The sequence below is a fragment of the Phoca vitulina genome, unplaced genomic scaffold (assembly GCF_004348235.1).
Source record: "Phoca vitulina isolate PV1807 unplaced genomic scaffold, GSC_HSeal_1.0 scaffold64, whole genome shotgun sequence".
Lineage (NCBI taxonomy): Eukaryota > Metazoa > Chordata > Mammalia > Carnivora > Phocidae > Phoca > Phoca vitulina.
The window spans coordinates 745,653-770,179 of record NW_022589767.1 but is presented as its reverse complement, the minus strand read 5'-3'; the positions used below and the strand labels follow the sequence as shown (position 1 = coordinate 770,179).

The 24,527-nt window shown below is 40.7% G+C and overlaps 1 protein-coding gene and 1 non-coding gene across 2 annotated transcripts in view; one reads left to right on the top strand and one right to left on the bottom strand.

Moving 5' to 3' along the window:
* The window catches only part of LOC116624091, a 47,939-nt gene extending 24,185 nt beyond the window's left edge, over window positions 1-23,754 (bottom strand). The window contains 3 exon segments of the mRNA XM_032391717.1: window positions 1,433-1,493; window positions 12,200-12,384; window positions 23,573-23,754. Of these exon segments, the coding sequence (XP_032247608.1) occupies window positions 1,433-1,493; window positions 12,200-12,384; window positions 23,573-23,754 (428 nt within the window).
* Window positions 17,753-17,882, top strand: LOC116624169. The gene has a single exon (XR_004297840.1). It is a non-coding gene; the product is annotated as a small nucleolar RNA SNORA22 (small nucleolar RNA).
* Window positions 23,755-24,527: the final 773 nt, after the last annotated feature.

Here is a 24,527-nt window from a genome sequence, read left to right as displayed (position 1 = left end):
AGGGGTGTTGACTATTGACAATATTGTTTGCTATGTACTAAAATGTTCCTATCTTCTCTTCGTGTCCTTCTGCTAAGCCATGTTGAATCCAAGATGTTTTAGTGGCTCATTTGTACCTCACTGTTCTATTGATTTATGGTGGTGATCACTTCGTGATCATCATGAATATGGAAGAGAGGAGTTAAGATCACGGAGTAGTAGGAGGACCCTATGCTTGCTCATCCCTTGAAGACAGCAAGATAAATATCAAATCATTCTGAACACCCAGGAAATCAATCTGAGGACTAAGAGAACAACTAGAGGGAGAAAAGAGGCTATATTATGGAAGGTAAGACATGAGGAGATGTGACTTGGGGGAGAAAAGAATCCTCAATGCTGCAAAGGGGAGGGACCCCTGATCAGGGAGAAAGGAGAGAGAGAGAGAGAGAGAGGGAGAGAGCGAACAGAGTGCAGGGCATTGCACAAGAAAAACACTTCCCCAAAACCCTTGACGGGGAAAACCAGAGGGCAAGTTTACTGCAAGTTTTTACCAGCAGCGGAACTCAAAGACTAAAGTTTTAGAAGTCTGCACCATTGCCGAGTGGAGCCTGGCGGGGTAGTGGTGCTCCTGTGGAGAAGGAAGGATGAGGTCCAGGAGTGTACAATGTGGTCTGAGGCTCCCCTGGGTCACATTGGGAGAGACAGTTCCCTTTTTGGAGTGCATTTGAGAGAGGTGGTGCTGTCTCTCAGGGCACAAAAGAGCCAGAGAGCACCATTACTCTGCCCCATTCATTAGCATACAAGCAGGATGCTGGCTTTTTGTTGCGTTTTACCATAAACTCCAGGCCCCTGCACATAGGTGTGACTGCCCTTCTGGGACAAACCAGCACCAGCCACAGTGCTGTGAAACCCTCCCCCAGAGGATCAGTGCATGCCCTAAAATTTGGAGTTTGGAAACTCAGCTGTCTTGCCTGAGATAAACCAAGGAGCACTGCACTGCCAGGTGGGCAGATGGCTTGGACACAGACAGGGTGAAGGCAGATATCTGAGGGAAGTCTGAGACAAACAAGAAAGATTGTTCACTCTTTTGTGAGGGCTTGCTGAACAGCGATGGGAGTGAACTGCCCTCTCTGGGGAGGAGAGAGCCAGCTGATGCCATTTTTGCCCCCGCCTATCAGCATGGACAGACTTCAGTGAGCAGCACAGCACCTACAGTGGAGGCTTGAGCCTCTTACACCAAGCCCCGCCCCCTGCTCTCTGCAGGTGCTGCTGAACTAGGGCAAGTGTGCCTGAGAGTCAGAGCAGCAGTGGGCCCCTCCCCCAGACAACCAGCGCAAACACCCTGTATGCACCAAGTCTACTGACCATAGAGTGCTGCAAAGCTTCAGCTCTGGGGGAAATAGGATCTAGCCCCTTTAACAAGCAGACCCAAACACACCTAGTTAAAACTCACCGTACACTGGATGAGGTCTGAACACTGCCCATTGCAAGGAGAAATTCTGCAGAGGACTGACCTGAGGGAAAGAGCAACCAAAACACAAGAGCAGAGTGCACACAGCATACACTAGAAAGACTTCTTGAAATGCCAGGCCCAGGACCTCTTCTTAATATAGCCATTACTTTCAGGAGCAGGAAACATACAGGCTTTCCCCACACGCAGAAGGCAGAGACCCAGACAAAATGCCAAGACAGAAGAATCCACCCCAAAAGAAAGAACAATAAGAGATCATGGCCAGGGATCTAATTGAAACAGATATAAGTAATATGCTTGAACCAAAATTTAAAACAATAATAATAAAGATACTAGCTAGGTTTGAAAAAAGCATAGAAGACACCAGGGAGTCCCTTGCTGCAGAGATAAAAAATCTAAAAACTAGTCGGGCTGAAATAAAAAAATGCTATAACTGAGATGCAAAACTGACTGGATGTAATGACCATAGGATAGAAGAAGCAGAGGAATGAATAAGTGAAATAGAAGATAAAATTATGGAAAATAATGAAGCTGAAAAGAAGAGGGAAAGAAAAACATCGGAACACGAATGTAGACTTAGGGAACTCAGCAACTCCATGAAGTGTAATGACATTCATATCATAGGAATCCTAGAAGAAGAAGAGAGGGAAAAGGGGGCAGAAGGTTTATTTGAGCAAATTACAGCTGAGAGCTTCCCTACTCTGGGGAAGGAAATAGACATCCAAATCCAGGAGGCACAGAGAACTCCCATTAAAATCAACAAAAGCAGGACACCAAGACATATCATAGTAAAATTTGCAAAATACAGAGATAAGGAAAGAATCCCCAAAACAGCAAAGGAAAAGACAACCCTAACCTACAAGGGAAGACAAATAAGGTTAGCAGCAGATCTCTCCACAAAAACTTGGCAGGCCAGAAGGCAGTGGCATGATATATTCAACATGTTCAATGGGAAAAATATGCAGCCACAAATACTTTATCCCGCAAGGCTGTCATTCAGAATAGAAGGAGAGATAAAGAATTTCGAGTACAAGCAGAAACTAAAGGAGTTCATGACCACTAAACTAGCCCTGCAAGAAATATTAAAGAGGACTCTTTACGTGAGAAAGAAAGACCCAAAGGAACAAAGACTAGAAAGGAACAGAGAAAATCTCCAAAAACACCTACTATATAGGTAACACAATGGCATTAAATGCATATCTGTCAATAATCATTCTGAATGTAAATGGACTAAATGCTCCAATCAAAAGACATAGGGTATCAGAATGGATTAAAAAAAAAAAAAAGAAAGGAAAACAAGACCCATCTATGTGCTACTACAAGAGATTCATTTTAGACCTAAAGACACCTGCAGATTGAAAGTGAGGGGATGGAGAACCATTCATCATGCTAATAATGGATGTCAAAAGAAAGCTGGAGTAGCCATACTTATATCAGACAAACTATTTTAAACCAAAGACTATAACAAGAGCTGAAGAAGAGCATTCTATCATAATTAAGGGGTCTATCTGACAAGAAGATCTAACAATTGTAAATATTTATGCCTCCAACTTGGGAGCACCAAAATATATAAATCAATTAGTAACAAACATAAAGAAACTCATTGATGATGATACAATAATAGTAGAGGACTTTAACACCCCACTTACAGCAATGGACAGATCATCTAAGCAGAAAACCAACAAGGAAACAATGGCTTGGAATGACACACTGGACCAGAAAGACTTAACGGATATATTCAGAACATTTCATCCTAAAGCAGCAGAATACACATTCTTTTCAAATGCACATGGAACATTTTCCAGAATAGATCACATACTGGGTCACAAATCAGGCCTCTACAAGTACTAAAAGATTGAGATCACATGATGCATATTTTCCAACCACAATGTTATGAAACTTGAAGTCAACCACAAGAAAAAATTTGGAAAGACCACAAATACATGGAGGTTAAAGAACATCCTACCAAAGAATGAATGGGTTAACCAGGAAATTAAAGAAGAAATTAAAAAACTATATGGAAGCAAATGAAAATCAGAAAACACAACAGTCCAAAACCTTTGGGATGCAGCAAAAGTGGTCATAAGAGGGAAGTACATAGCAATACAGGCTTACCTCAAGAAGCAAGAAAAGTCTTGGGATACCTAGGTGGCTCAGTCAGTTAAGTGTCTGCTGTCGGCTCAGGTCATGATCCCAGGGTCCTGGGATCAAGCCCCACATCAGGCTCCCTGCTCTGCGGGGAGCCTGCTTCTCCCTCTCCCCCCTGCTCATGCTCTCTCTCTCCTCACTCTCTCTCTCTCTCTCAAATAAATAAATACATACATACATACATACATACATAAATACACAAAATCTTAAAAAAAAAAAAGAAGTAAGAAAAGTCTCAAATATACAACCTAACCTTATACCTAAAGGAGCCAAAAGAAGAACAGCAAATAAAGCCTAAGGCCAGCAGAAGAAGGTAAATAATAAAGATTAGAGCAGAAGTAAGTTATATAGAAACAAACAAAACCAGTAGAACAGATCAATGAAACTAGAAGCTGGTTCTTTGAAAGAATTAATAAAATTGATAAACCTCTAGCCAGACTTACTAAAAAGAAAAGAGAAAGGACCCAAATAAATAAAATCACAAATGAAGGAGGAAAGATCACAATTAATACCACAGAAATGCAAACAATTATAAGATAATAGTATGAAAAATTATATGCCAACAAATTGGGCAATCTGGAAGAAATGGATATATTCCTAGAAACATATAAAGTACCCAAACTGAGGGGCACCTGGGTGGCTCAGTTGGTTGAGCATCTGACTAATGATTTCAGCTCAGATCTTGATTTTTAGGTCATGAGTTCAAGCCCCACATTGGGCTCCACACTGGGTATAGAGTCTACTTTAAAAAAAAAAAAAAAGTTAACTAAACTACCAAAACTGAAGCAGGAAGAAATAGAAAATTTGAACAGACCCATAACCAGCAAAGACATCGAATCAGTAATCAAAAATCTCCCAACAAACAACTGTCCATGCCAGATGGCTTCCCAGGGGAATTCCACCAAACATTTAAAGAAGAGTTTATACCTATTCTTCTCAACTGTTCCAAAAAATAGAAATGAAAGAAAAACTTCCAAACTCATTCTCTGAGGCCAGCATTACCTTGATTCTAAAACCCCACTAAAAAGGAGAATTACAGGCCAATATCCCTGATGAACATGGATGCAAAAATTCTCAACAAAATACCAGCAAACAGAATCCAACAGTACATTAAAAGAATCATTCACCATGATTAAATGGGATTTGTTCCTGGGCTGCAAGTGTGGTTCAATATTTGCAAATCAATCAATGTGAAACACCACATTAATAAAAGAAAGGATAAGAACCATATGATCCTCTCAATAGATGCAGAAAAAGCATTTGAGAAAGTACAGCATCCATTCTTGATAACAACACTCAACAAAGAAGGGATAGAGGGAACATACCTCAACATCATAAAGACCATATACAAAAGACCCACAGCTTATATCCTCAATGGGGAAAAACTGAGAACTTTCTCTCTATGGTCAGGAACAAGACAGGGATGTCCGCTCTCAGCGTTGTTATTTAACATAGTACTGGAAGTCCTAGCCTTGGCAATCAGACAACAAAAAGAAATAAAAGACATCCACATTGGCAATGAAAAACTTTCACTATTCATAGATGACATGATGTTCTATGTAGAAAACCTGAAAGATTCCACCAAAAAAAAAAAAAATTATTAGAACTGATATGCAAGTTCTTCGAAGTCGTAGGATAAGAAATCAACATACAGAAATCTGTTGCATTTCTATACATCAATAATAAAGCAGCAGAAAGAGAAATCAAGGAATCGATCCTATTTACAATTGCACCAAAAGCCATTAGATACCTAGGAATAAACCTAACCAAAGAGGTAAGAGATCTGTACTCTGAAAACTATAAAACACTGATAAAAGAAATGGAAGATGACACAAAGAAATGGAAAAACATTCCATGCTCGTGGATTGGAAGAACACATATTGTTAAAATGTCTATACTACCCAAAGCAATCTACACATTTAGTACAATCCCTATCAAAATATCATCAGCATTTTCACAGAGGTAGAACAAACAATCCTAAAATTTGTATGGAACCACAAAAGACCCTGAAGAGCCAAAGCAATCTTGAAAAAGAAAAGGAAAGCTGGAGGAATCCTAATTCCAGACTTCAAGCTATATTACAAAGCTGTAATCATTAAGACAGTATGGTACGGTCACAAAGGCAGACACATAGCTCAGTGGAACAGAACAGAGAACCCAGACATAGACCCATAATTATATGGTCAACTAATCTTTGACAAAGCAGGAAAGAATATCCAACGTAAGAAAACAGTCTCCTCAGCAAATGATGTTGGGAAAACTGGACAGCAACATGCAGAAGAATGAAACTGGACCACTTTCTTAAACCATACACAAAAGTAAATTCAAAATGGATGAAAGACCTAAGTATGAGACAGGAAACCATCAAAATCCTAGAGGAGAACACAGGAAGTAGCCTCTTTGACCTTAGCCATAGCAACTTCTTACTGGACACAACTCCAGAAGCAAAGGAAACAAAAGCAAAAATGAACTATTGGGATTTCATCAAGAGAAAAAGTTTCTGCGCAGTGGAGGAAATAATCAACAAAACTAAAAGGCAACCTACAGAATGGGAGAAGATATTTGCAAATGACATATCTGATAAAGGTTTAGTATCCAAAATCTATTGAGAACTTATCAAACTCAACATCCCAAAAATAAATAATCCAGTTAAGAAATGGACAGAAGACGTGAATGGACATTTTTCCAAAGAAGACACCCAAATGAATAACAGACACATGAAAAGATGCTCAACATCAGTCATCAGGGAAATCCAAATCAAAACTCACACTTGTCAGAATGACACTTCTACGTCTCTAGCACCCACTCATGTAGTAGGTGCTCATTACTGTGTGATGGTCTGGTGAACAGGCACAATGAAAGGACCAACATAAAAACCAAGCCTATGGATCAAGGTGATGGTTCTCAATGACTAATAACATCCAAACAGAGAGAAAAACAGACATTAAGTTCCTCCTGAAATAAGATCCCACACCTATCTATGATGTGGTCTTCCAAAACAAAAACAACCCTGAATCTCATCAAGCCTCCAGACATAACTACGCTTTTATAGGAAATGGAACAGAAGAACGCATTAAATGGCACTGCAGGATGCCACTCGGCAGAAGCTAGACTAGGAAAACTCTACAGGACAAACAAGCAGTCTCTTCAATTAAAACAAAAGTAAGAGAAAAGAGATGAAAGGGGAAATCTACAGATAAAAAGAGACTTGGGAAATATATCAATTCATTATGAAGTCTGGGTCTTCTTTTGATCACAATTCAAACAAATGGAAAACATTTTAAGAGAATCAGAGAAATGTGACTGCTTGTAAGCAATTATTAAGATTTTAGGTGTGATAGCAAAGATCAAACAGACTCTCTTCTGTTTCATTGATCTATGTCTATATTTATGTCAATATTCTACTGTATCGATTACTATAGCATCATTTTATTTAACAGAAAACAAAAAATCTAAGTCATCTAGATTTTTAAATAAGATACAAAACACAGGAACTACAAAAGAAAAAGAAAGAGATAAATTGGACTTCATCAAAATAAAAAACTTGTGTTCTTTGAGCACCACTATTAAGAAAATGAAAAGATGGGGTGCCTCGGTGGCTCAGTCAGTTAAGCGTCTGACTTCAGCTCAGGTCATAATCTCGGGATCCTGGGATTAAGCCCTGCATCAGGCTCTGCACTCTGTGGGGAGCCTGCTTGGGATTCTCTCCCTTTCCCTCTACCCCTCCACACCCCCAACTCACACACACTCTCTCTCAAATAAATAAATAAAAAAGAGAATGAAAAGATAAGTCACAAACTAGGAGAAAATATTTGCAAAGCACATATCTTAAAAATGAAAAAGGCTTAAAAAAAAAAAAAAGAAAGAGGGGCGCCTGGGTGGCTCAGTCAGTTAAGTGTCTGCCTTCGGCTCAGGTCATGATCCCAGGGTCCTGGGATCGAGTCCCACATCAGGCTCCCTGCTTCTCTCTACAGAATGGGAGAAGACATTTGCAAATGACATATCTGATAAAGGTTTACTATCCAAAATCGATTAAGAAATTACCAAACTCAACACCCCAAAAACAAATAATCCAGTTAAGAAATATCCCCCGCTCATGCACTCTCTCACTCTCTTGCTCTCCATCTCAAATAAATAAATAAATCTTTAACAAAAAAAAAGAAAGAAAAAGGCTACTATCCAGAATATAGGAAGAATGTTTACCACTTAATAATAAGACAAACAATCCTGTTTAAAAATGGGGAAAAGGAGGGTGCCTGGGTGGCTCATTCGGTTAAGTGTCTGCCTTTGGCTCAGGTCTTGATCCCACATGAGCCCCCTTCGGGCTCCCTTCCTCAGCGGGCAGTCTGCTTCTCCCTCACCCTGCTCGTGCTCTCTCTCTCTCTCAAATAAATAAATAATTTTTTAAAAATGGGGAAAAGGTTTGAACAGACTAAGTACATGAAAAGACACTCCACATTATTAGTCGCTGAGGAAATGAAGGTTAAAGCCACAGTGAGATACCATTACACGCTCGTTAGAGCGAGGAAAATTAAGAAGATGAACAATACCAAGTGCTGTTGAAGAGGAGGAGGAACTGGAACCCTTATGAATTTCTGGTGAGAATACAAACTGGTAGAGCCACTTCGGAAAAACCGTTTTGTAGTTATTTATAAAGTTAAATATAACACTGCCCATATGACCCATCAACCCCACTCCCAACAGAAATAAAATAGATGTACGCTAATGTGTAGGTGAAACCGTTTACAACATATTCATTCATAGTAGCCGCAAACCAGGAACAACTGGTGAGAGGATAAGCAAATTGTGGTCCATGCATACAGTGGCATACACTGCTGAGTCAAAAAAGGGGGCAAACTACAGATCCCTGCAACAACATGGGTAAACCTCAAGAGCATTTGGTTAAGTGAAAGCAGTCAGACCCAAAAGAGTAAGTCCTATGTGATTCCATTCATGTGACATTCTGCAAAAGACGAAACTATAAAACCAGAAATCAGATAATGGGAGCCAGGAGTTGGGAGGGTCTTGGGGGGCGTGGGGTGGTGATTGATTTTGAAGACAAGGGAACTCTGGGTGACAAAAATTTTCTGTATTTTAACTGTGGTGGTATTTGACCAACCATATTCAAGTGTCCAAACTCATCAAGCTGTACCCTTTAAAAAAGTAAATGTTACTGCATATCAATTATAACTCAATAAACCTGACTTTAAAAAATAATGAATAAAGTGGAATGGAGGACAAAAGTTCTATATTCTCCCATAATTTTACCGGGACAGTCAATTTACGTGCTAATTATTTTTCATAGGGCTTAAAATGATTCATGTCTGCCTATCGTGTTTCACTGAGGCTATAATTTTACGTGGTGAAGAAAGGGAAGCAGGAAGGCAAAATAAGAAACACTCTCAGGCTGGATATTTGGGATTAAAAACTGAAAACAGTTTCACACAAAAGGAGTCTGACCTGTTGAACAAACCTCATGATGGTGAAATTTATGAGGGCCCCACCCATTGTTGACTCAATAAATGAAGTAGAATTGTTCCAGATGGCTGAGATGATCACTACATACACTGTTTCAGATTGTACTGAAAGTACTAAACAATAGGAGCTGTGATAAATTGTAGATTGTAAAGCAGTGACTTCTGACAGGATCGGCTTTATCTGGAACCTCCACTCTCCTTCGGGGTTCCCTCTTCTTTTTCTTTCAGATAGGAAAATCTGAGATCTTGGGAGCATTAAGATAGTGGGTCCCCAAGGAAAGAAATGCTCAACACAAAGGAATTTCTAGTTACTAATGGTTTGTCACTTCAGTGGGGGAGGAAGGGCCTGAGCAGATTCCCCATTGACGTCTTGGATCGTGTTATCTAGACATCCTCTAGAGAAAATTTTGGGTTTCTATCCAGTGAGTGCTTGTTTAATGCTTTAGCTTACAAAAGATGGGTGAGGAGGCAGGGATGTACTGGAAGTTGCCTCATCTAGCTGTTATCATGGGGGCTATGATTTGATAGCTTTCCTTGTGGCTCTGGGCTTGGTTAACGGGTTTGGTTAATTTGGGGTCTGTGCTCGTATGTTAATTTTGGTCCTCCACCCTCAGTCTCAGACTTCATGCTCTCCTCTGGTGATGTGATTCTCTGCCACAGCTTCATCTACCACCAACATGCTGACAGTCATCAAATTCCTCTGTCCTGCGTCAAGAACCATATATCTGACCAAATACTGGTTCCTCCAAGGGAAAGTTCCACAGACCTGAATGTGATATGTGTAATTCCTGTTATATTCCTTACCTGAGCGATGGCTCAAAGATCAACCCCATCACAAAAGTCAGAAAATTGAGATGGGTTTATCTTTCCTCCCTTTCTTTATTGCTTATATTCAGTCAGACTCCAAATCCTGAAGAGTCTAACTCCTCGTATTTTCAAACATTTACTTCCAACCTCATTATACTGCCTTCTTTCTGGCCCCTGTTATCTCTTACTCAGATGAATGAAAAGTTCTTCCCCTTAATCCACCTGCCTGAACTGGACATTTGACTTCGTTTTTTGTTTGTTTGTTTGTCTGTTTTTTGTGGGTTTTTTGTTGTTGCTGTTTTGGTCTCTCCAGAATCTAGCTCCTCAGTTCCTATTTTGGGGATTTTTTATTGTCCCCCAGCATGCATTCCCTTCCCCCATAGGGATAGAACTCGGGGCTTGATCCCATGACCCTGAGATCATGACCTGAGCCCAAACCAAGAGTTGAACGTTAACCGACTGAGCCACCCAGGTGCCCTGCAATAGAACTTTAACTGTCCACTTGGCCACACAGAATCCTGACTACACGTGTCAGTTTTTCGTGCAGCTAGATGTGGCTGTGTCACCAGGTTCTGGACAATGGCTTCTAGTAGAAGTGAGATATGCAATTTCCAAGTTGTGCTCTGAAAGGAAAGGAGCATGCCATCTCATTTTATGTTCCTGCTTCCTGCAGCTGGAATGGAAACGTGATGGTGGGAACGGGAGCAGCTCTCTTGGACCACGAAACAGAAACTAGGCGGGAGGATTGTGGAGTACCAACACCGAGGGCGGTTGGGCCAGCAGTGAATCTCAGAGGACAGCTGCCAAAGCAGTTTGGGCATCCATGCACAGGAGAAATAACATTGGCCTTATTTAAGTGGTCGTAAATTTTGATCTTTGTTACTGCAGCCAAACAGGTACCCTAACCAATAATGCTTATGAAGTCAGAGTGGCCAGTTAATTCTCGTAGCTACCTAGCCTACCTAGCCTCCAAGGCATGGGCTGATGACTGAGCGCTGATGATCCCGCACGCTCCTGCCGGGCCATCAGACCCAGTTCAGAACAGCAGGGTCAGCCACGTCCTGCCGCTGCTGAATCCTCTTGGCCACACTTCCATCTCTGACCCAATTGCTGAGCCCCCTCCAAACTGACTTTGCTCCCACCTGATTCCAAGTCTGCCCTTGCAGCCTTTCAATGATTTGGTGTACTCCTGATACCTGTCTGATAAATTCTCCCTTTTTATTTAAGGGAGTGGAACAGGTTTATGTGACTGGCAACAACAAAAGTCCAAATTGATGTGCTGATTTCCAGTTTTGCTTTCTTCCAAAGAAAGGGTACTCTGTCCGTGTAGTATTTGTAAACAGAGGTCTAATCCTGCATTTTCCCTGCTTAATATCCATTAGGGGTTCTTTTTTTTTTTTTCCTTAGAGAGAGGGAGAGAGCGAGCATGCGTGCTCGAGAGGTAGGGAGAGGCAGAGGGAGAGAGAGAATCCCAAGCAGGCTCCACACTCAGTGTGGAGCTGACATGAGGCTGGATCCCACAACCACGAGACCATGACCTGAGCTGAAATCAAGAATTGGATGCCCAAGCGACTAAGCTACCCAGGCGCCCCCATCAGGGATTCTTTGGTTAGGGTTTATTTGGTCAGGATAACCTCCACAGTGCAGCACGTGAAGCCTTCCAGGATCTGACCCTAGCACCCCTCCCCAGTTTTCTCCCTTAGTCCCTGTACCTCATGGTTCAAGCATACTAAATCTCTTTGGCAGGTCCATACCTTACCTCTCCTTCTGCCTGGAACTCTCAGCCCTTCCTTCTCACACCTACTGTCAATTCACATTCAAGAGACACTTCAGGCTTCCTTGACTCAATAAAGCTTCCCTAGCTCTCCTGCACCCGGTCACCCCTGGTCACTTGATTGCCAAGTCTGTTCTTTGCGCTGCACACGGCACCCCTCTTAACCATGATTCTATCCCTCACCCAGATCTTTTCTCTAGGCTCGCCTGTCTTCAAGACTTGCCTTTCCCATCTTGTGTTATCTATTTTTCTGTTTCTAGCATCTCTTAAATAATTGGTGCATAACACACATATTTTAAATGAGAGTGAATCATCTTTCTGGAAACCATTTGAAAAGTTTAAAAATAAATCGGTAGGTGGCACCCGAGTCTTTCTGTTAAAACCGGCTTTTGCAGGTGTAGTTTTTGTGTTTTGTTACACACAAGGCCAGCAGGTGGCGCTCTCGGCCGAGAAAGGCTTTCTCACTCGTTGCGTCCTCCCGCCTTCCTCCCTGACTCCTTCGCGCGCGTGCTCATCTGTATTAAAAACCCAAACCATCTATACCCCCACAGTTTACTATCGGTACCGCTTTACTATTCACTGTCGTCACCAACAAGTCTTTGCTATCCCTGGAACTCTTGCGCAGGAAGAAACAACTTGTGAAATGAGACTGTTGAACTTTCCAGTTGGTGGTATCAAACAGCTGTTTACTCCCCAAGACTCTTTGACACCCTTGCTGTCCACCGATCCTGAATTATTATTATATCATAATCTTTAACAAATCCTGATTAAGTTGCATAATGAAAGACCTACCTTATACCAAACCCCCAAATGTCACAAAAATCTTCACCTTGCACTCCACCTTTGAGACGTTGCTAGAACGTAATCTAGGTAGTGATCTCCTTTGCGGTGGGAGCAGTGAACTCAACTTGGCCAGCTCAACAGACTGTTGTATTAGTTTCTGGGGGGAGCCAGGCTTTGACAATATGTGTAAACCTGAGCATACAAGTATATTCTGGGGTTTGCTAACTCGAAATGTATAGTTTATTAACATGCAGAGCCTCAGACCCCACCCAAGCCTATAGCATCAGAATCTGCACTTGAACAGATGCCCAGGTGAGTCTTAGGCACAGTCAGTCTGAGGAACATCGCTCTTAAAGCATTACCTCAGCCTCTTCTGAAGAATGAATGCAGACTGAAAGTTTAAAATTTAAAGAAGGGTTGTTTTTTGTTGTTGTTTGTAGGTGATGTTTAGTTAGTATTAAAATCACAGTATAGAGGGCACTTGGGTGACTCAGTTGGTTAAGCATTCTGACTCCTGATTTCCACTTAGGTCATGTCAGGGTCATGAGCTAGAGGGCCGGTCGGGATCCGTGCTGGGCGTGGAGCCTACTTAAGATTCTTTCTCTCTCCCGCTCCTGCTGCACGCCCCCCAGCCTAAACAAACAAACAACCTACAGAATAGAAGAAAGATTTGAATTCCAGTCTCTGCTTAATTAGGAAATTCTTCAGTGTGGTCTTAGATCTGCCTTAAGAGGATAGGTGGGTTTTTGGAGTGTTTGGGGAAGCATATTTGCTGAATTCATTTAAGTCTTTTTTCAAACCCTCCCCTCCTCCTGGGGTGGGAGGCCTGTGAAACAATGGCTGCAGGATGTATCATAATATATGGAGCTGTGGGCTTGCACGTTCTAGATCCAGTGCTCAATCCACACACATAGTATGCACTCAGTAACATTGAGGCCACTGTTGATATAAGAGTTTTTTAAAAAAATATTTTAAATCTGAATTTATTATTTACATTGTACTCCCTTACACATTACATTATTAACTTCTTTGAGATGTGAGCCCCATTTGTCTTAGAGGTTTCTGCTAATATACCAAACAGATGTAATGGAAAGAATATGACATTTGAGGTTAGAAGACATGGATTAAAATCACAGTTTTGCCACTTCCTGGCTGTGTGATGTGGGGCTATTCATTTAACCTCTCTGAGCCTCAGTTTTCTCATCCTAAAATGGGGAAAATGGGCTGATTTGGGGATCAAGAGATAAAGTTTGTGTTAAAAGTTCTATAAACTGGGGCGCCTGGGTGGCTCAGTGGGTTAAGTGTCTGCCTTCAGCTCAGGTCATGATCTCAGGGTCCTGGGATCGAGCCCCAAGTTGGGCTCCCTGCTCAGTGGAGAGTCTGCTTCTCTCTCTCCCTCTGCCCCTCCCCCCGCTTGTGTGTGTGCTCTCTTTCTCAAATAAATAAATGAAATCTTACAAAAAAATGTTGTATAAACCAACTTTTGCACTTCTGGTCATTTGTCCTAAACACACTGCCACAGCACTGACATATTACTGTGCACGCAATAACGGATATTAATGAATTAATTCATGCATCACATCATTTCAATAGGGATAGAGGAGGAAGGCTGAAGTATCTAGAAATAATGGCCTACCACTCAAACAAGTTTTTATAAAGGTGGCAAATTTTGGCAGCTTTGGAAGTATGGTAGGCACGTGGCTTTGGTCAGGAATATCTCATAGTCACACACTACATTGGCCACCTGCCTAATTCTGTCTCAGACAGGCTATATGTATTTTGCTTAAAGTATTAAATCCAAAAGTGCACCGATCCTGTATTGAATTTCCTCTCTGCAAATCAGCCTTTCTGAAAACCACCAATCCACTGGGTTTTTTCCCCCCATTGCTTCTTAATGAGCTTGTTTCCCAGACTATGATTGGTGCTGTGCTTACACCAAGGCTCATCCCCAGACTCTTGGGGCAGAAAGGAACAAAGGCAAGCTCTACCTGAACTGCCTGGGGTAGAATGCCTAGAGAGAGTAAATGTATTTAGTCCATGGGTTTCAGAGCCTGTCCTATGCCTCCGCCATTTTGAGAGCTCTGAAAACATTAGAACCTTACCCAGCGATAGGTGTGAATGACTTTGTAAACGTTACTACTAATAAATTTGGGTGTGACCCTCAGTTGTAGAAAAACAATACAACAGGAAACAAGGACTGAGTTTTGGTTCTGTCTTGATTTTGTTGTGTGGTTAACTTGGAACCTCAGTCCTGGGGCAGGTTTGAGTACTGACTCAGTCATGATTAGTTGTTTAGAGTTGGGTGAGTAACTTAACTTCTCTGGACCTAAAGTTCCTCCTTAAGCGCTGGGTTGGAGTCTAGGATGTCTTTCAGCAATATTATTCTCACATTCTGTGGAACAGGCCTAGGTGGGTGGCTCTAGCCCAGGGTTGTCCCAGGGACCCATTGACTCCCCCAGGAAACAGACGATTGCTCTGAGACCCATCGGGTTGGTGGTTCCAGAGGAGCCATTTACTGGTCCAATGACTCAGGAAAAGAGCAGATGTACTGGAAAAGAGTGGGTCTTACAGGGATAGAGTCAGCGCATAATATGCCTTCCCTCCCCCAAACCCCTCCCCATGTCCCCTTGTTCCTCTGTGAATGTCCTTATTTTAATATCTAAACTAGAGGGTCTTCTCTTTTCCCTTTTTCAAATGATCCTTTGCACTCCCACAGGATTATCTTTGGAAAATGCAAATAAAATCCTCTCACTGCTGTTTTAAATGGCTGATAATCTATTGTTAATGGTTCGTATTTGTCATGATGCTTAATGCATTGAGAATCTGGCCACAGTTTTACGTTTTACTAATTGCCCTCATCTCTGACTCCAAGGCATACCTTCAGACTGTCCACAGAGCACTTCTAAGTATTCTCTCAACTGATCCTGAGCTTTCCCAGCATCCTGGCCATTTATACATGCTATTAATTCTAATGGAAACATCCTTCTTGATTACCGGGTGAACTCCTCCTCATACTTCCACTCCTACCTCAAGGGTCATCTCCTTTTAATTCTAATGGAAACATCCTTCTTGATTACCAGGTGAACTCCTCATACTTCCACTCCTACCTCAAGGGTCATCTCCTTTAATCCCTTTATAGTGTCTGCATCCCTTGCACCAATGACACTGCCTTACAGTTGTGGGTCATTTTCATGACTAGTCCCCCAGCTAGCAGATGAGCTTCAGAGATGGCAGGCACCTGGTTTTGCTCTTCTTTGTTTCCTCCAAAGTGCTTAGCACACTTCTTTGAACTTGAAAGTGCTCAGGTCAATACTTGTTGAATAAACAAATATTCTCACAAAGCAAGGCAGAAGGGAGGGTGCGTTCATCTTTTCTTGACATACCCACTGGACTACTCTTCTGTGAATTATTTTTGAGGTTTTTTTCCCCCACTGTTCATTTTCAAGTATTTCACTAATGAGTTAGGATAAAACCCATAGGTCCAGCAGACATTAAGGTTGGTCTCCTTAAGAGCAGGAGTTGGGAGTGGAGGTTGAGTCAGTGGGTAGGTGGACGCAGTCAGTACGACCATTTTGCTCTGGACTTCAATTTGAAAGTTTCTTCAGGAGGATTTTTTTCATTTTATCTGAGACTTTTGATGGTATCTCTAAATGAGAGTTACACATACAGTTGTAAGTATACACTAATGGGACTGAAGATGTTCATCATAAGACTTCAAACTTGCATTCCATTCCTTTTATAATGTACTACAGATTATTTTTTCAGTTGTGATTATTTTATAAATAGCACAATAATATTATATTGCATCTGCATTTTGCCATCTCTTGGTTTTTTTTTTTTTTGAATATCATAGGAGTCTCAAAAAATGGAAGTGACTGGTGTCTCTCTCGGCTTGTGAGATTCATAGGCAAAGTGGTAATTGCAAAATAAGTTACTATCACACACCCACCAGATTAGTAAAAATTTAACATGGGGTTATACCAACTATTGGTGAGGATGTGTAGCACCAAAAACTCTCATATGCTTGTGGCAAGAATTTACATTGGCACTATCCCCTTGGAAAAGAAATATTAGTTATTTAGTATAATTGAATATATGCATACCTATCACCTAGCAATTCTGCTCTAGGGTATATATCCTAGAGAAACTCTAGCACATGCTCACCAAAATAGTTGAATAAGAAAGTACTTAGCAGGATCATAATATTAGAATAGATAAATAAATTTTGGTAAAATCATAAAATGGAATATCATATAGAAGAATGAAATTAAAATTGTCTGAACTACATGAAACAATTTGGTTGTATTTCACACACAGAATGCTAAGTGATAATCTCAGGAAACAAACTGAGGGTTGCTGGAGTGGGGGGTGGGGTGGGAGGGATGGGGTGACTGGGTGATGGACACTGGGGAGGGTATGTGTTCTGGTAAGCGCTGTGAATTGTGCAAGACTCTTGAATCTCAGATCTGTACCTCTGAAACAAATAATGCAATATATGTTAAGAAAGAAAAAAAGAAGAAGAAGAATGTAGCAGGAGGGGAAGAATGAAGGGGGGGAAATCGGAGGGGGAGAAGAACCATGAGAGACGATGGACTCTGAAAAACAAACTGAGGGTTCTAGAGGGGAGGGGGTTGGGAGGATGGGTTAGCCTGGTGATGGGTATTGAGGAGGGCACGTTCTGCATGGAGCACTGGGTGTTATGCACAAACAATGAATCATGGAACACTACATCTAAAACTAATGATGTAATGTATGGGGATTAACATAACAATAAAAAAATTAAAAAAAAAAAGAATGCTAAGTGAAAAGAATAAGCTCAAAAAATACATAATGAAGTTGAAAAACAACATGTCCTGAACTTTCCAATATCCAAAAGAATGCAAAATTGGATCTCAAAAAGATATTTGTACACCATGTTCATGTCAGCATTATTCACAAAGCCAAGAGGTAGAAGCAACCCAAATGTTCTTTGACAAATGAATGGATAAAGAAAATATGGTATATCCATTCAGTGGGATATTATTCAGCCTTAAAGAAGGAAGGGAATCCTTCCACAGACTAAACATAGATGAGGATACTATGCTAACTAACTGAAATAAGCAAGTGACGAAAGGACAAATGCTGTAATGATTCTACTCATATGAAGTATCTAAAGCAGTCCAAAGCATAGAAACAGAAAATAGAAGGGTGGTTGGCAAGGGCTGGGGGAGGAGGGACATAAATGTTTAATGGGTATATAATTTCAGTGTTGCAGGATGGAAAAGTTCTAGAGATCTGTAGCACCAGAGTGTGAATATACTTACCACTACTGAACTGTGCACTTAAAACAGACGGCTTAATACTTCCCTTGGCTTTGACACTGTGCTAGAGTGATGTATGTTCTTTCCCTCGCATTGAAAGGACCGTTTATCCTTTTAAATGCATTCAGAAAGTCAGCACATTATATTAACTTAATTGTATCAAAGGGTATGAATGATCCCTTCAAAAACTATCTTTCACTCAAACTATAGCTGCACCTAATTGAAGAACTCTAGTGTGGAGGTGGTTTTGTAATTGTGTGTTTATTATTAGGGTCTTTATCCCAGAATAATAAGAGAGGGATCTGAAGCTTCAAAGGAAAAGACACATTGGTTTTTGGAATGAGTCAATGTAAGCAGAAAGAAGAACAGAAAAACACTTATAGGTGTGGCGGGAACACCTCTACATGGGTTCACTCTCGCCAATGTCTTAACAGAGGCTATACTGGACTCCACTTTGTCCAGTAAAACCCAAAATGAACCTATTGATCTCTTCATGGTCAAGATCATGGAAATGAAACAGAAATCTGAGACTGATATAAGCTTAATCAGAGGTCTCGTTTTGCATGATGGGCCACTGCATCCTGATATGAAAAAAAGAGTAGAAGATATATCCTCACGTGCTATGTGTCATTAGAATATGAAACAAGTATATTCTGGCTTTTTTTTTTTTTTTTTTACTAATTGCCCTGAAGTATACAACACATAAAACAAGCCGTTTTTACTCAATGAATAGGGTGCTTTGTTTTAGCTGCAGTGATCCAGAAATGCATGTTAGTTAAGCATATGTTACCTACCTTATTAAACATTCCTTGTAAAAAAAAAAATGGTTAAGATAGTAAAGCTAATGTTAGGTCCTTTTTTTAACCACGATTTTTTCAAAAAGGAAATATGTGAAAAAAATCAGATTACATCAGTGATATCTTAAAAATATTGTTTAAATATTTTTAAAAGGACACTTCAAGTGCAAGCTACATTTTTTTTGTGATTCTTTAAAATAACTTAATAGGAAAAAAAACCCAACTTGGGCCTGGAGCGAAGAGAAAGTTTTCTGTTTTGAACAGAGACAATAAAGGCAACTGGCTTGGGTAGAGACTGCATGATCTGTGTGTGATGGAAAAAGTACGCCTATTTATTCAACAAATAAATAACTATGTCATATGAGAGAGAGTGAGATAAATATAAGGATCGCAGTCAGGTCAACTGGAATTTTATTCTCATTTGCCAGGTATTTCAGTTATTCAAGAAATATTATTAACAGCATGCTGTGGACCAGGAGCTAGGAATGAAATTGTGAAATAAGAAGCTCAGTGTCATGAGACCTGTAAATAAATAGGAAATTGAAACCCTTTGGGAGGACATGTGACCCTCTCTTTGCAGGCCAAGGAAATCTTCCCTGGAGGAATAACATCTGAACTGAAACCAATAGAGTGGTTCCCATAAGGGGACCAAGGGTTGGGAATGGGCATGAACAGAAGCAGAGAGCTTGGTGTTTGGAGAACTGGAAGCAGTGTGTTTTGCAGGTCTCGTTTTGCATGATGGGCCACTGCATCCTGATATGAAAAAAAGAGTAGAAGATATATCCTCACGTGCTACGTGTCATTAGAATATGAAACAAGTGTATTCTGGCTTTTTTGTTTTTTTTTTTTACTAATTGCCCTGAGATAGTGAGGCAGGCTACACTAGTTAAATGCCTGTAAAACAGGATGGCGTTCCACTGGGAACGGGAAGAAGACTCAGATTTAAAAACTACTTAAGAAATGGAATCAACAGGATTTAGTTTTTTAGATCTGTGGGGTAAGGGAAGAGAAGGAGACAAGGTACCCTTGACAGGTTTAGGGTCGGAGTAGAGATGAGCAGTAGAGAGTACCAGAGATCGGTAATACTCACTGAGATAGGTGGTCCAGGAGGGGAACAGGTTTTGGGGAAACAAGATGAGCACAATTTTGAACTTACTTGGTTTGAGGCCCTTGTAGAAAATCCACTGGATAGTTAGACACGTAAATGTGAGGTTTGAAGACTAATTTGGTCTAAAGATATAAAAGTTCCCTTATAGTCCAACCTCATTACTGAACTCAAACGGGCCCCTCTTCCTCACACACTATTATGATTCGTGTTTTAGTTATTGATATTTTGGGTGAAAGAGATATGAAAGCTTACTGCACCCCGGAATGGGTGACCATGGAAAGCTAGATGTTTTTAGTAATGCCGCATGGGAGAAAGCCCTCTACTAATGGAGTGGATTTTGAGATCTTTCTGAAAAATGGAATCTGTGGAGTCAGTTTAGCATTACTTATGTTCTGAGTCTTTCACAACCTTTTCTGAACATGATCTCCCTAGCTTCTTTTCTAACTCCTCTAAAAGATGGTGTCAGGGTAGCAGCAGGAAATAGATATTCTCTCCTTTTTGCCCCCTCCCCTTTTTTCCAATCTCTTCAGGTATCCCTTAAAATTGAAAGCAAGAGTTGGACAAATAGCCAAATCTGGATTCCAGTTTGGCTTAGACAAGACTATCACTTACCTAGTCTTAATGTAATCCTACAAAACCAAAGTTATGCTGAAATGCAGAAAAACAAAACATAACACAGCAAAAGAAACCAGAACAGTAAAAGCTGCCATAAATCTCTTAGGAACGAAAAAGGGGGCACCTGGGTGGCTCAGTTGGTTGAGTGTCTGACTCTTGATTTTGGTTCAGGTCATGATCTCAGGGTCTTGAGATGGAGTCTTGCGTTGGGCTCCACAGGGAGCAGAGAGTCAGCTTTAGATTCTTTCCCTCTGACCCTCCCCCCCCACAAATAAATAAATAAATCTTAAAAAAAAAAAAGAAAGAAAAAAAGTCAAACATTTTGTGCACCTGCTATGTGCCTAGCATTCTGATCTGTATTATATTTTTAAGTTTTATTTGCTCTCACCATAGTTCTAAGAGGTATTATCATTTCCATTTCTTATTATGGGGCAATACATTCAGAAAGAAGAAATCACAAGTTTGAAACACATACTTGCTTTCTATTTTAGCTCCTCACAAAACTCTTCTAGGTTTCTGTAAGTTTGTAATATCACAACTATCAGAATCACTTTTCCTTCTACATAAATCAACATAGAAATGGTTATTTCTCAATTTTTAAAATATGGGTTTTCCGTTAAAATGAATGGTTCTCAATCAGGGACAATTTTGTCCTAAAGGAACATTTGTCAATGTCTGGCACCATTTTGGGTTGTCACAACTTGGGAAGTGCTACTGGCATCTCATTGGTGGAGGCCAGATCCTATAATCACAGGAGCTCCTTCCTATGACAAAGAATTATCTAGCCCCAACTGTCAATAGTGCCAAGTTGAGAAACCTCAATTTAAACTGAAAAAAGTTATTAAATGTAAGTTATTAAATAATGCACTTTTCAATATGTGTGCTTTCATGTAGTTTTATTTAGAAATAAAAATAGTGCTATGAGTAGTAATGTTTTTGTTGTTGTTGCTCTCCGCTTTGGTAATTACAACAGGGTAAATCTCATTTTAATTCTAGGAAAGCCAGATTTGCAACTGTTACACTGTTCAAATTCACCAAAGAGGACAACATAATCTATCAGGCGAGGAGACTTGCTGGTTGCAATCAAAGATTTTTAGAGAAACCTATGGTATCAACTACTCTCTTAGTAGTTTCCTTATGTCAAGAGTTTATGTTAACATCCAAGGCAAGTATGAATGAATTATCGATTTTCCAATTTTCTTGCTATGTCATCTCATTGTCATCTATAAGAACGACACTTAGTGAGATTATGGTCTCGGCACTTCCTAAATTACTCTGAATTGTCAGAAACATTTAATTAGAGTTTGTGATATAATGAACACCTGGGTGGCTCAGTCAGTTAAGCGTTTGCCTTCGGCTCAGGTCATGATCCCAGGGTCCTGGGATCGAGTCCCACATCGGGCTCCCTGCTCAGCGGGGAGCCTGCTTCTCCCTCTGCCTGCCTCTCTCTCTGACAAATAAATAAATAAAATCTTAAAAAAAAAGATTTCCTTAGTCTACATATTGTTATCAATACTTATTTATGAATCACCTGGGGAACCTGTTAAAAATGTAGATTCCTATTTTTAGCAGTTCACCCTATGGATCTGAAGCAGGTGTTATTTTCCCACTGAATTACAGGGTGGAGCCCAAGCTCCTTTATATCCCTTACATGACATGCAGCACCCCCCCCACCCCAGTTTTTCAGCCACGCTTCAGTCCTGCATTGCGTGCTTCGGTACCATTACACCCACCATCTGTTGTAAACCCACATGGCTTCTTTGTGCTTCAAAGGCTGTCCTCCCTGCTCTTCTACATCCAACCCATTCCTAGTGGGCAAACTCCCTCTCTGGGAAGTGTCTCCAGCCAGGCTCTCCTCAAGATCTTCCTTCCCCTGGCCCCGGGGTCACTCAATTTTTACACTATCTCTCCATGAACTTCATTCAGACAAGCGTTCTCACTCACGCTCTATTATGTGCCAGTATTTGTGTGCCTCTCTCATGAGTCTTTTTGAAATCTTGAAAGGGAGAGCTCATGTCACTTTGATCTTCTTAGGGGCATGGTTCAGCTTACTGTATGGTGTATGGCGTCTTGTATGGCTTGGGGGGATGGATCTGGAGTGAGACAAAGATGGTTCGAGAAACAAAATCTCATTTCAGAATGGCAGGCAGAAGAACCAGAACATAACTTCTTTCTCTACAAATGAGGCAATTACATCAAGAATTTCTGTCTGAATGGCCTCGAGGAAGAAGAAGGGCTCCTTATCCTTTCAGTGGTATGAATCCCTTTGGAGGAATTAGCAAAGGGCCAGAATGTCAGCGGACCACCTCCCACCCAAAGGCTAATTACTACTTATCTTTACTTAGCGGTTAACATTAGTAGCCTGATGAAACAGGGCTTCAGGCTCAGAATGTCCTTTTCAACTCTAATTTCCCAATCTTCAAAGTCCAAACCAAATGCTACCTTTTCCAATACAAGTTTCTCAATTCTTGGTTTCGGTCTCATGTTCTGGATTCTCAGAGCATTGTTTCTTTTTTTTTTTTCCCTTTGCTTCATTACGTACCTGCCTCCTAAACTAGATTATAAAATCAAGGCCTAGGACCCTATGCTCTTCCTTTTTTTCCATTTTTCCTCTCAAATGAAGGTGGGAGGGGGCAGGAGGAGAGACCACTCTTTCCTCTTAATTTTGCACATAATAAATGCTCAACAAACATTTGTTGGGGATAAAAAATTATTTTTATTTCATGTAATATTTACCTGGCTCCAGCTTTAGGAATGACCATGATGGTGTGAAGTTGGACTGTGACTGAATCAGACTCTCAGGAATTATTAGTATGAATGGCTTAGTTATTACTGTTTTGACTAGAAGAGGTATAAAGTCTTCCTAAGCCAAGGGATGTGTTATCAGTGAAAGCTAGTGGTGAGCCAGTGATAATCTATACTTGAAACACTATGGAATGGAGTGGATTCTAGGACCCTTCTGAATATTGATATGGCCGGTATAAGTTTAGCGCTGTTGCTTATGCTCTGAGACTTTTCTAGTCTTTCTGGAATATGGTTTCTTCTAGTTCTTTCCTATTTCCTCCTGCCTTTGTTTTTGCTTTTTATTGCTTCCTTGGTAAGGTTCTCTCATGGCCTTCTCTGACTGTCCACTTCTCCCCACCCTTCATGAGCCCATTGCTTTCTCCTCTACCATCTCTGAGCCTTCTTCTTTAGCTTACCCCAAAAATGCTTACTGAGAAATGCTTCTTGAATACATTAGTCTGTAAGTGCATGGATGTTAGCTTCCTGTTGTCTATTATTTTGGATCTGAGCCCTTTGTGTTGACATTTACCTGCCTCCTTCATCCATGAGGACTGTCTCACCCTTCTTTGTGGCTTCCAGAGTACGTAGCCCAGCAACGCAACAGAGCAATTCATAACAAAGGTCTGTCCTGTGAGTGAATGAAAAGACAGCATTCATCTGGGTAGGTGGTGCTCTGTACATAAATGAACAGACAGCCTTGGTGCTGGGCATGGTCAGGTTGATTCTCCTGGAGACTTGATTGCCTTGATTCTGCTCATAAGTAGATGTATTTGAATTGGGCCTCCTGCCCAGCAGAAGGTGTTTATTCTTTATATTTAAGATAACTAGAAACAGTGGGGCCTAGGAGAATTGAGGAGATATCCACCAGATTAGAACAGTAACATCTAGGGGTCTTCATGAGTATGAATTCTATAAAAATCTGGCCTGACACACGCTATTAGAAATTTTGTTTTTCTGTGCTCTTTAAGTCAAGATGTGATCTAGATATAGAGCCATGAACAACGGCTAACAAAACACTGTATGAGAGAAGGCCAGCTAGGAAATGAGAACACTTGATAACTGGCTTCAGGCCATTCATCCTGGATCTCTAAGATCAGGGTATGTGACAAGATTTTTGAAGTCATTTCAAGTTCTAACATTGTGTGATTCTTAGTCCTCCTTTTGCTATGAGACTCATTATATAAGGGTTTCCTTTGTTCTGGCAATGGAAGAAGTATAGTATGTTACAGAGGTTCTAAGTTTGACCCTAAATGTCAGATACCGTGGGATGGTGTCCCGGTTCAGCCACTCATCCACTGAGTGACCTCAGACAAGCAGCTGAACTTTTCATTTTGTTCATTCATTGTATCCATAAATTGGGAATAACAATACTTACCTCAGAGTTGCTGTGTAGATTAAGATTGCTGTTATTCTAGGAGCTTTGATTCCTTAATTCTGTTTTGCTTAAGCTAAGTTCACTGTGACTGGGCATGCCTCAAGCACAG